The 13,067-nt window shown below is 34.5% G+C and overlaps 3 protein-coding genes across 7 annotated transcripts in view; 2 read left to right on the top strand and 1 right to left on the bottom strand.

Annotated features, from left to right (window-relative positions):
* Positions 1-4,691, bottom strand: part of LOC107035807 (odorant receptor 67c) — a 13,143-nt gene extending 8,452 nt beyond the window's left edge. Inside the window, exons 1-5 of one of the 2 annotated variants that reach the window (XM_029125924.1) lie at positions 4,521-4,664; positions 3,813-3,936; positions 3,150-3,263; positions 2,369-2,642; positions 1,349-1,441 (exon numbers count right to left, since the gene is read on the bottom strand). In XM_029125924.1, the coding sequence (XP_028981757.1) occupies positions 1,349-1,441; positions 2,369-2,642; positions 3,150-3,263; positions 3,813-3,936; positions 4,521-4,664 (749 nt within the window). Of the gene's footprint in view, positions 1-1,348; positions 1,442-2,368; positions 2,643-3,149; positions 3,306-3,812; positions 3,937-4,447 lie in introns of both variants that reach the window. The other variant, XM_029125923.1, reaches the window with a different exon arrangement.
* Positions 1-8,310, top strand: part of LOC107035889 (dihydroorotate dehydrogenase (quinone), mitochondrial) — a 41,941-nt gene extending 33,631 nt beyond the window's left edge. For 2 of the 4 annotated variants that reach the window (XM_015253519.2, XM_015253518.2), the window contains 2 exons: positions 6,413-6,716; positions 7,380-8,310. In XM_015253519.2, coding sequence (XP_015109005.1) covers positions 6,491-6,716; positions 7,380-8,200 — 1,047 coding nt within the window. In that variant the 5' untranslated portion in view covers positions 6,413-6,490 and the 3' untranslated portion in view covers positions 8,201-8,310. Of the gene's footprint in view, positions 1-6,261; positions 6,717-7,379 lie in introns of those variants that run through there. The other 2 variants (XM_015253520.2, XM_015253517.2) reach the window with 2 other exon arrangements.
* Positions 8,311-9,276: 966 nt separating this feature from the next.
* On the top strand, positions 9,277-12,921 carry LOC107035835 (syntaxin-16). Its single transcript, XM_015253433.2, has 5 exons — positions 9,277-9,662; positions 9,750-9,968; positions 10,875-11,082; positions 11,600-11,865; positions 11,979-12,921. The coding sequence occupies exons 1-5, from the start codon at positions 9,582-9,584 to the stop codon at positions 12,186-12,188; spliced, it is 984 nt and encodes a 327-aa protein (XP_015108919.1). The 5' UTR covers positions 9,277-9,581; the 3' UTR covers positions 12,189-12,921.
* Positions 12,922-13,067: the final 146 nt, after the last annotated feature.

Below are 13,067 nucleotides of genomic sequence, written 5' to 3'. Positions count from 1 at the left end.
GAGGCTGTTCGAGTCCGACAGAATAGATTTTTTTTATTTTACAGTATTATTTTAATTTTTTTTAGGAGACTCAATTCCTTTTTATCTATGAGTCTTAGATAACGGGGTTCTGTATACACTGAGAGAAAAAATTATTCCTGCCGAGGATTGATATTCTCGTCAGAAGATAATATTTTTTCAGAACGAATTTTTCCAGGACAGTCATTTTCAGAGAGTCCAAGTCTATCCTCAAAAATTACAGTGATATTGAACAATCTGATTATTATGCTACATATGACCTTGATAAAATGTTCTCCGATATCTTCCGGATTTTACAAATTGGCGATTTTCTCAGGTAAAGAAAATTGGAATAATTCCAAATGTTCATAATTGTTATTGGAGTTTCTTCGAGGTCATATGCAGAAGAATATTCTTATAGATCACCATAATTCTCACGCTTGGAACTGATTTCGGAGCACCTGGAAATGACTGGCCTGGAGAAATACGTTCCAAAAGAGATATTTTCTTCTACTAAGAGTATGAAAAAGATATCACCAATAACATTTTCTTGGAAGGAATAAATTTTTTTCTCAGTGTACGCCTTCAAAATCATTATGAAGGTGTTACCCTCTCTTTCCTATTTCTCCCCCATTCCCCTTCCTATATCACCTATTTTTCCTCAATATTGAATCGTAATTTTACACACATAATTTATAGTTGAATTTATTCAAGATCAATAAATTTGTTAGTTAAAATAAAATCATGAACTCCTAGAAGTATTTTAAATCTGTTGTATAACAGTTTTAATTTAGCATTCTATTAAGGGAATTCTGGATTGAGGAATTTCATCCCATTCATCTGGAGGAATCGTCCGGCAGACTTTGGGCCAAGAAAAATCTTACCTGAACGCCCCCTATTTTTTATTACATAGAGAGATGTTCAGTGCAATTTGAAATCGTCCAGAAACTAATCCCGTCCCGAAATTGACCTGTTTACCCTAGTAGGAAGAGTGCGCGCGCGATTGCACGGAGAGAAATGTTCAGTAAAAATTACGGAACTTTCAGTTCGCTCACGGATTACAGAATCAATTCGGAAAATTTAAGTGGCGGTATCGTAATTTTTCACAGACGATTCAGATAAAAATTACGGAACGCCCTGGAAAAATTCCGTGACGGTTCCATAAAATTTCCTACAACCATATTTCGCTCCGGAATTACGGAAAAGATACGTAATTTTTACTGAATATTTATCTTCGTGTGCTTCACTCTACTCTAGTAGAAAAAGTATGACTGAGTCTGACTTTCACCTTAGAGGATCAAAGGTACCGAATGAATCACTTCTGTTTGATTTATTGATGCTGAATACTCACGAAATCGCTCGCTTATGCACAAATATAGCTTTGCGAATTATCTGATTTTGGCACCATGGAGAATGCTCTTCATGCATTTCTTGTAATAAATAACTGAAATTTAATGCATTACTTGATTGACTCGTCTATAATTATTATCACATCGCGGGTGTTTTCTGCAATGAGACTATCTGCGCATTGATTGGGAAGACTACTGTTTTTTTTTCCGGTGGCTTGGCGCAGTGGGTAAGTTCGTTGCCTCACATGCGAAAGGTTCAGAGTTCAAATCTCGGCCAGGTAGAATGGTGTGATCTAACCATTTAAGGGTGCCAAGTGAATTGGAAAAAAGATTCAAAAAAAAAATTTTCTCTCCCTCCATCATTGGAGAAATATGTGTTCATCCACCCGACGAAATTTCGAACCCGCAACCGGAACTAGACATCGAGAAAATAAATGCGGAAAATCCTCTATTTCGCGTGACGAACCTCGAGAAAGCATGGGATCAAATGGGTATGGCGGGTTGAAATATCTCTCTTATTCACCCCGGTACCCCATTGTTTTTTGTCGCCATCACATTGAACACATCATTCCCCATATCTTCAAATTTTTTCAAATTTTTCTTGAGTTCCTAGGGGGTTGAAACGTTCAATTTAATCAAAACTCCATAAGAGGCCGTGTATAAGACTGATTTTGTTTATTTAATTTCTCGATATCCATAAGTTCTAAAATTTTAAAATTGTCACCGATGTTCACCATCTGTCTAATACTATTAATTAAAAAAATTATAACTTTGTTGGTGAATGTCAATTTTCAAGGTCATCGCCAAATTCACTTGGCACCCTTAAAGTCTTGATCATCATCGCAGTATACCCGAACCGGGTCGAAGCGATGTAAAATAACGATAAAAAAAAGACTACTGTTTTGAAGAATTCCAAGACACAAACATGAGATTGAGGTGTTCTAAATTCCGCAAAAAGGTTGAATTGAAAATTTGGATTCTCGTGAAAAACAGAACTTTCATCTAGAAAACGAGAAACTTACCCCACGGCTTCAAACAATCCACAACAGTGTTCTACGGCTATTAGAACAAAAGTATCAATGGAGACTATTGCATCCGCCAGAATTAGCCCAATGGCTAAACTATGAATGAGAGTGAAATAATAATGATCGTCTGTGGATATACCGTAGATAGAGTAGTCAGAGTCGAATGCATATATTTTAGATCTTGATTCATTGAGAGGTATCACTATATCGAGAATTATCGGTTCCAATGGGAGGAGGAAAAATATTAGTGTAGATGCAGAGAATACGAAAACTGAAATGGGTGAAATTTTTAATTTGAGTAAAATAAACCGAGACAGGTGGAGGCTCTCGGAAGAGTTTAACCTTTCGGAGTGACCCTAAAGATAGAAATTTTGCGAGAAAATCTAGTGAAAAATTGGAATTTGTTGAAAAACTGGGCGCGTGATGGGGTACGGAAATATATTCGGCGCATTCGCCGAATCGGCTTCCCCTACAGCCCCAGTACAATTTCAGTTGCGATTCACATTTTTTATTGAATTTTACTTTGCTCGCAGATTACGTTTTGAAATGTAATTTTTACGTTTTTTTGGCAATTTTTCTTGAATTTTTCTCTCCGTGTAGCATCGAAATATACTATTCTAGAAAAGTTTTTTTAGACCTTATGACGAAATGTACTATTGCGGTAGCGCCAACTTCTACTAAATTTCGAGAGTATTTTTCACTGAATTCAATTGAAAAAATAATTTTTTAGTAGATGTTCTCGTACGAGGAACCATTCAGTCAATCGAAAATTGTATACCCATGTACAATGTCGTCCCAAGGGCCCCTCTCAAGGCATAACGATGAATAATACCGAATGCAGGTGTTTCCCTCAATATGAGCCAATCCTCTCGCATGCGATTTATTTCCATTTCTATCTGAAACATTCCTAGGCTTACCATGATCGGAGACACGTCTTCACGCACAAAAAAATTTAATATAAAAACGTATCGAATTCGTTAGAAAATTCTATTGAATTTCTATTAAACTTTCTATTAGTTTTTGGCTGATTCTATTGATATGTTCAATAGAAAAAATTAACAAAATTCGATTTTTCTATATAACTTATTCTTTTCATATATTTTCTATAGAATTTGCTCGACTTAAATTTTCCAAGTTTTTTTCATTCTATTTTTCTTTTCTTCTCATCAAGAAGATCAAACGAAAAAATTTAGAAAATTTGAGCCGAGGAAATTCTATAGAAAATATCTCAATAGAATAAGTTCTATAGAAACATTGAATTCTATTGACTTTTCCTGCTGAATATTTTCTATTGAACATTTCAATAGAATCGGTCAAAAACCAATAGAACAGTTCAATAGAAATTCAATAGAATTTTCTAACGAATTCGATAGGTTTTTCTATTTAATTTTTTCGTCCGTGTTCAGGTATTTTCAAGTGTTTGCAATGTCCTAAAATGCACCAACCTTTTTCATATTCCATGCGACGTAACATAACTCTATGGAAACCAGTATTATAACCGTCTCAATTATGAGGACTGAAACAAAATCACTCATATCCCGCCCGGGCTGTTTCAAAAATGCATACTACAAATGCAGAGATATTCTTTGATTGTTCCAAACATTCTGTTTAAGAATTAAAAATTCACTTTTTTGGTGAGAGGCCATGAAATCCGTGGCAATTGAACGCGGCGGATTCCAATTATTTTGAAGATTTTCATTTGGTAATCAACCTCCGACTTTAAATTTTAAAAAATCAAAATGGCTACTACAAAAATTTTTTATAATCAATTTCGCTAGGTTTCATGGTCTCTGAATGAACAAAAATTCAACATGACACTTACGAAAAATTTCTCAGAACCCCTCTGTCAATTTTTATTAAAACTCTTCGGCAGAAATTTTCCAGGATTTTTCGTTTTTTCCTTCTCATTAAAAAAATTAAGCGAATAAATTAGCAAAATTTAAGGCGCAAAATTTTTCTCGAAGCTGTCAACAAAATAAATTGTACAACAGATAAAAACCCATTGATTTTTCCGAAAATATTTCCACAAAAACTTATTTAATTTTCAATAGAAGTTCACTAGGATTTTTTAACGACTGCGCAAGGTTTTTGAATGAAATTTTTCCGTACGTGCAGTAATATAAGAAATTGATTGAAGACCGAGTAATACCTGAGGTAACAACATGCTAAACGAGATTATCAAGACAAGAGTGCGTGCAAAATTTTTTGAAAATTTCGAAGATTCCGGCCAAATTCCAACTGTTATCATGAAAATTCGATTTCGCTTGTAATAGCCGGTGGTAAAAATATCCATTTTTTTTGCACCTCTTTCCCCGTCCATGTGAGCTAAGAGAATTACTTCTATGCATCCGTTGTACTGTCAGTCTTGATATGTTCTTCCCCCTCACGAAAAGAAAATAATTTCCAAAGCTCCGAGAATGACAGTTAAACTCTGCAACCCTTGAGGTACTATTACCCCGTGCAATTCCCAAGAAACGCTTAGGAATAATGCATTTTATACGATCGATAGTAATTTTCTTTGTTAGCTCGGTGGTGCGGCAGTTCATCTTCCGTTGTCGACACGCACAGAAGTCAAGACGCGCACATTCGGTATAGTCTGCATTGTGGTTGGGGTTTAGTGCGAAAATATGGAGTGAGTAATATAATTCGATGCCGGATTATTGATCAAGGGAAAGATTTAATAGTATTCTGTTACACTGAAAGGAACACTTTTTAATGTGCAGAACATATTTTATTGATGAAATAAAATATCTTTAATCGCTTAAATATCGGAGTGATTGTGTTTCACTCCACAAACGTTATGAAATACAATCAGCCCACGGGCTGAGGCTGCGAAAACGAATGTAAATAAACATTGTAAATACACACTGTACAATTACCTATTACACTGTACAATTATCTATGTTGAATAAAAATCTTTAATCGTTAAGGATAATCGGTCGAGCCCGGAGGGTTAGAAAAAAAAGCAGCCATTTTTTCTTTTTTTTTACGTTTTCTTTAAATGATGGAAAAGGCGTGTGCAAAATTTCAGACTGCTGGGGAGCGTGGTTAATTTATTATGAATTTTTGAAAAAGTGGTCATTTAACCCGTGATCTTATGGAAATCAGAAGAAATACTTTCTAGAAAAAATCTAGTACGAGTACTGAAAAAAATTACAATCCCCCGGCTGTGAAAAATTCTAGTGCTGTTAAGGTAAAATTTCTTGGTATTTCTAGTAAAATTTCTGGGTATTTCCGTGAAATTTTCACAGAAATACGGGGAAAAATTCACGTTTTCCCCAATAAAATTTCTAGTGCTGGCACTGGAATTTTTTCCTGGCTGTCACTTTGCGCCTCTTTTCCCGTGCTAGCACTAGAATTTTTCTAACAAATTTCTCTCCGTGTACCGAAACATTGGAAGTACATTTTATAAAATTCTGAAAATAGTAAATACTGGAAAATCAACAATTTTTATAAAATCATTTTCGAGAAACCGATGGCAGTGGCTGTCTGCAGGGTTGTCAGATATTTCAAAGCTCTAGTCGCCAGTGGTGTTTTATATTTTATCCTCAATTCCGAAATAATATTCCGGAATCCGGTATAGGGGAGGGTGGGGTAAAACGGACACTAGACTTTTTTATTATTATTCATAACTCAGAAACAACTTGATCAATTGAGCTCAGTTTAGGCTCGTCACAAAGGGAAAGAATTGTTCTTTGTATTGAGGAAAAAAAATATTAAATTTTATCAGCATTTCAACCCCTTATTAATATTTTAGAAAAAGTCAAAAGTGTCCGTTCTACCCCAGCCTCCCCTATATAATTTTCAAATGGATTCTCAGTCGATATTGGGATAAATTCACTCTCTGCCAGTTTCAAAAATGAACACCGTTTCATATTCAATTTTCCCGCCTTTGCTCATATTCTTAAACAATCAAAACATGGGAAAGAGGTTAGGGAACGTTCAAACAGTCAACCCCTCCAGCCGCATCCAATGCTCCAATAACAATAAAAAATGTCAGTGAAACTCTCCAACAAAGATAAACTAAAGTCTCTATTAAAGGTGACCCTCAGTGGTGCTGCACTATTCACAGGTCTGAGTGTCTACCAGGGGAACGAAAAATTCTACGATGAAGTTGTGATGCCCCTGGTGAGGTTAGTGGACCCAGAAGTGGCTCACAATCTTGCTGTGACAGCTGCCAAGTACGGTTTGACACCCTCGCAAAAAAACCCCGACCCTGCAGCCCTCAAAACCTCATTATGGGGACTGAACTTCAATAATCCTGTGGGGATGGCGGCTGGATTCGATAAGCAGGGAGAAGCTGTTCAGGGGCTGACAAAGATGGGTTTTGGATTCGTCGAAATAGGTAAGAATCATTCTCAGATATTCCACATTTTTAATAATTTTAATTTTCAATCATTTTTACAGTCCAGAGTCTATTAGAGTGAAATACGATTGGAGTTATTATTTTAGTTAATTAGGAAAGTTATAGACACCAATGAACAGTAATTTATTTAAGAATAAGAGAGAAAAATGCCATTCACATCAATTGGGGCTACAACAGAGTGAATTCTTAAACCGGAGTTTAAGAAACTCACAATTAAAAAACGTTGAAATCTCCATTATAATCGTAAAATGGGATTAAAAACCCCTTCACAGAGGTTTAGGATGGAAAAAAAATACAAGACAAGAAAAATATATAAATTATATAAAATGCATAAATTATTTAATAAATAGTAATTATCATGATTAATATAAGTGAATTCTAATTCTCAATTTTTTATTTTCTGATATCTAATATAAAAAATCACATCTTTACACTCATTTCAATAGAAATATTGCACTAATGATCTATTCATCTTAGCTACGTGATCATAGGATCATTTACCTCAAAATGAAAATACAAAAATTCAATTTTTATTCATGAAATCACGGAGCATCACAGTGTCAACTGAAATAGATGATTTGAAATAATCACTTCAAAACTTCGCAAATACTCCACTCTCATGCCTGTCATCCTTACTTTCAGGTTCAGTTACACCAAACCCTCAGCCTGGCAATCCCAAACCCCGAGTATTTCGTCTGCCTGAGGACAAAGCAGTCATAAATAGATATGGATTCAATAGTGATGGTCACGAGGCAGTTTACGAGCGCTTGAAAACCTTGAGGAATGATCCAACATTCACAGGAATCATCGGTGTAAACTTGGGAAAGAACAAAACCTCGGAGGACTCCATAAGCGATTACTCCCAAGGAATTAGAAAATTCTCAGACGTAGCAGACTATCTGGTGATTAATATCTCCAGTCCGAATACTCAGGGGTTGAGGAACCTGCAGAGTAAAAAAAATCTTGAGGAGTTACTGATTAAAATTAACGAAGTGAGAGAGTCGATGGAGCGAAAGCCCCCTCTTCTCCTCAAATTAGCACCAGATCTGACGGATTCAGAGTGCCAGGACATTGCGGATGTTATTCAGAAGAATAAATCGAAGGTTGATGGGCTGATTCTATCCAATACTACTGTCTCTCGAGGAAATTTGGTGGGCGAGAGCAGGAGTGAGACTGGGGGACTCAGTGGAGCTCCTTTAACCGACAAATCAACACTCATGATTGCTGATATGTATAAGAGGACGAAAGGGAAAATTCCTATTGTTGGAGTTGGTGGGATTTTCGATGGCAACGATGCTTACGATAAAATCAAAGCTGGTGCCTCGCTTGTGCAGATTTACACGTCTTACGCTTATCATGGGCCTCCTATTGTGCAGAGGATTAAGAGGGAGCTGGATGGATTGATTACTCGTGATGGACACTCCAGTGTTGCTGATGCTGTTGGGGGGGGAGATAAAAGATGAATTGTTTCATTGATTTGTATTGTAAAAAATGTGTATATTGAATATTTTGTTTTTGAATATCAATGAGAGCGCTTGGAGTATTTGGGTTCTTCTGTAATTCATTTACCTGGAGATTAAGGGGAATTTAGTGACGGTGTTTGCTAATTTTTTCAGAAAATTTCTGTATTTGGTTTTTTTTTACAGAACTATATTTATTTTTACGATTGGGTGGGTTGACAAACCATTTATCAAATTTTTTCAGATTTTTTCAGCAGCTCAGTTTGGAGATATGATTTTTTTTCTTGTTTTACTTTTTTTTTTCAATAACTTGAGTTCTGTCCATGCGATTGATTTATTCAGCGTCAAAATTCTTCAATTTTTTCTCTTCGAAATTCCGCAAATTTGGACAAAACACCCCAAAATGGCGTTGTTTGACTTTGATTATAGAGAATATGGAGTGAATTTGACTGTATACCTATATATTACATATTTTTGCGATACATAATCGAAGTCGTTTTGGGGTGTTTTGACCAAATTTCCGAAATTTCGAAAAGGAAAAATTGAAAATAAAATAGATCCAAGAGGGTACCCAACTTGTGTGACGGCTCAAAATACTTGTTTCGATTATAAAAATTACTGAAAAAAAAATGAAACAAATCAGAAGTGACATAATTTGCAAAATTCAACTTTTTCAACTTTTTTTTTTGAAAATTCGTTATTATAAGTATCTAAAGATCGAAAAAAAAAATTACTAAAAATATTCTTATAGGTAGTAAAAAATGAAAAATTTTGACACTTAATAAATCAAAATCGGATGGATAGAACTCGAGTTATTGAAAAAATAACGTCTAACTCGAAACTGGGCTGCCCGAAAAAATACGGAAAAAATTTGAGAGATAGTTTTTCAACCCCCCAATCGTAGAAAAAATCGCCATCAATTTCCGAGAGGGTTGACTCATTTGCCATGGCATACCTCATATATTTTTTTACAGAGCTATCTATTTTTCATAACATTAAGAACATAAGTTATTTTTCATAACATGAAGAAATGAATTTCTCTTCTTTTTACAATTACTGTAAACAAAAGATTACAGTACATAAAAAAATATACATAGACACCACATTGTATTACTGGATGAGCGGAATATAGACTTCAAAAATCGTTACACTACGTTTTTTCGAAGTGGAATTTCATATTTAAAAAATGAAGATGTCAAAAGCGGGACAGAGACATCTTCTGGAGATAAGTCACATCAATTTATCGAATCAGCTGTTTGTGACATATATACGTCAGTCAGCCTGATGTATTCAAACTGCTGAAAACCCGAAAAGTCTTGAAAAAAACCTTAGAAAATGTTTATCGTCGTGTTATAAATTCGTGCAGAAGGAGTCAAAGTGAAGTATGGCAACGAGGAATCTCACAGAGCCCTTCGTGCTCATGAGGAACAATGCACTCCAGAGCAAGCACATTTATGCCGAACAGGTGACGTGATAACCCCTCATTGTTGCTCACTTATTGACAAGTGTGAATATGAGGATTACAGAATTTTCAATTCAATTTTCCATGCAGAATTTGTCGGATCGAATGGCCCTCGTGGGCACTGATCACAGGGGTGCTGATAATGTTGAGCTGAAGAGAATTAATCTGGGGGATTCATCGCCACCAGCCTGGACAGATGCTCTGGAAGAGACTCAGTACATACTCAGTAGATTGAGGAATAAATTAGATAGTTTAATTGAACTCCATGGGAAACATTTGACGAGACCAACTCTGGATGATACCTCACAGGTGAATTTTTTGTTTATAATTATTGGAGGAACTTTAATAGAAACTGACAACTGCATGACTTTCAAGGAATATTATAGAAAAAATTATAGGAAATTGCTTTTTTCCAGTTTTTTCGAGCATTGATAATTAAACAGTTGTTCACAGAATGAGATAATTTTTTTTGTGTGACTCACCCCTACACATTAAATTATTTAATGGAAGAATCTAGTGCCTTTTCTGCGAAATTCGCAGAATTCCATTGGAGTTCTATTATTTGTACAAATGAAAATGCTTTTCGATAGATTGAATCGTGATTTTGTAATGAGAAATAAGAAAAAAACAGTGGAAAACTTGAGAAGTTTTACTCAATAATTTTTATAGAAAAAAATCCGAAAAAACTGAATTCATTAAATGTTTTATGTCCAATATATATTGAAGAATCACACAACAACGTGTAATTTTCAATTTTAAAATCGTCGCAGAAGACCGAATATAATCATTGAATAGAATTCTAATAAAACTCGAATAGAATTTCTTGGGAAGAGTGCTAGATTTTTTCTTCTTTTTGTTTATAATTATTGAAAGAAATTTAATAGCAGCTGACAACTGCATGACTTTCCAGAAATATTAGAGACAAAATTATGGAAAGTTTACGTTTTTCCAGTATTTTCTAACATTGATAATTAAATAATTCATAGAATTGTTTATGCATATGTTCATAGAATGAACTAATATTTTGTGGGGTGTTTAATAGAAGTGGTTTTTAATAGAAGAATCTAGTGCATTTTCTACGAAATTCTCAGAAGAATTCCATTAAAGTTCTGTTATTTATAATTCTTCTTTAAAAATTCTTGGGCACAAGTTTTACTCATAGAATGAGATAATTTTTTTCCTTGCACTTGTTAATCAACAGAATCTAAATTTCAGGAGGAGAGACAGATGGAACAGTTGACTAGAGAAATAGGAAAGGCCTTCTCCAGTGGTTATCGTCAGGTTCAAATAGTGAAAAATGCTGCGAGACACGAGACAAGGCCTGCTGAACGTAATTTAGCAATGAGTGCAGTCCTGGCGCTTTCATCGGCTCTCCAAGAGCTTGGTTTGCGTTACAGAACAGCTCAGAATAGTTACTTACAACGTGAGATCAAGTTCACATCTTTTACAACCTTTTCCACGTTTTTAATTCATTCTCCAAAAATTTTCATGATTATCCTTGATTGAATGAATGTCTGAAATGTTTTTTGATGACATTTTTTTCTGATTCCTTTATAATTGCAATAATTGATTTTTATGAATACATTGCTTCTGAATATCAAATCCGAAATTTACCATTTTTTGAGTCATAATTGAAAAAATAATCGTTCAAATGAATCCAATCGTGATTTAAATTATTCTTTTCAATGTCATCGTGATCGAGTTTGATCATGAGATTAATTAAATCATCTGATATTGAGAAAATTTATTTTGAAACCAATATTCAGGGAAAAGTAAACAATTTAACGTTGAGGCGATGTTGAATTTAATTAATCATTGAATTCAATTTAACATAAATCGCCCTAAAAACGCCATTCGCAAGCAAGTTCCTAATTTATTAGCAAAAATATATTGACTATGTTGTGACGAAAGCAATTTTCTATTTGCATTTTTGTTATCAGAGGTGAATTCAAGAGAAGAAAGGAACAGGCCTTTCTTCGAAGAGGATCAACTGCTACTCCCTGACATTTCTGCGGATTCATGGGTGACTGAAAATAATTATAATGAGCCTAACGATCAATTCTGGCAGCCAATGCAACAGCAGAGGCAAGAATCTGTCTTGCTGCAGCTTGAGGAGGCAGAGAACTCCATGAGACAAGCTGCTGAGAGGGAACAGGAGGTTGGACATATCGTTCAAAGTATAGCTGATTTAAATTATATTTTCAAGGTAATAATAATTCGATTCTACACGGCAGAAGCTGAGGAGTGGACACTTGCTGAAAATTAATTTTTCGTGGGGAAGACTGGGCTTTGAATTATTATTTTGTCGGTTTTTCCTAGGATCTAGCAGCAATGGTACATGATCAAGGCACTATTCTGGATAGAATCGACTACAATATTGAGCAAACCCAGTGTCAGGTACAGGAGGGCTACAAGCAATTGAAGAAAGCTGATTCTTATCAGAGGGCAAACAGGAAACTCTACTGCATTATGATTCTAGCTGCTGCCATCATTCTACTCAGTTTTCTCTTCATCTTGTTTAAAACCTAGTCTTCATTAAGTATTTATCTTTCATTCATAATTGATTGAATGAGAAATTGAATTTAAATTTTCATCTGATTTTCATCGATGAAAAACAGAGAGAAATCATTTCAGCATAAATTTTATAATGAATTTTGTTTTCACGTGAAAAATTGTGAAGTCTACTTCAAGTTAGGCGTTTATTCTTTTATAATCCATTTTCATTTGTATATTCTGTGGTACTAATCGAATAAAGCGGCATTTAATCAATTGAAAATAATTATAATGGAATACTGCAGTAATGACTGAGCAAGTAGTGTTGATTCCGATGAAAAATTCCGGATTGATTTTTTCAAGCACTGAAAATTGTAAGAATATGTTGTTGGATGTACAAATATTTAAATAATCATAATTGTTGTGAAGTAAAGAAGAATATTCAATTAAAACGGCATTGAAATGTTTTATCTGCTGGTGTCATTTTTCTCGATTTTCCCTCCATCTTGTTCGAAACCTAGTCTTCATTAAGTATTTATCTTTCATTCATAATTGATTGAATGAGACATTGAATTTAAATTTTCATCTGATTTTCATCGATGAAAAACAGAGAAATCATTTCAGCATAAATTTTATAATGAATTTTGTTTTCACGTGAAAAATTGTGAAGTCTACTTCAAGTTAGACGTCTATTCTTTTATAATCCATTTTCATTTGTATATTCTGTGGTACTAATCGAATAAAGCGGCATTTAATCAATTGAAAATAATTATAATGGAATACTGCAGTAATGACTGAACAAGTAGTGTTGATTCTGATGAAAAATTCCTGACGATTGATTTTTTCAAGCACTGAAAATGGTAACAATATATTGTTGGATGTACAAATATTTAAATAATCATAATTGTTGTGAAG

Source organism: Diachasma alloeum, unplaced genomic scaffold (genome assembly GCF_001412515.2).
Source record: "Diachasma alloeum isolate Michigan unplaced genomic scaffold, Dall2.0 Dall_scaffold_00201, whole genome shotgun sequence".
Lineage (NCBI taxonomy): Eukaryota > Metazoa > Arthropoda > Insecta > Hymenoptera > Braconidae > Diachasma > Diachasma alloeum.
Note: the sequence above shows the minus strand (reverse complement) of the source record. Positions and strands in the feature narration are given on the sequence as shown.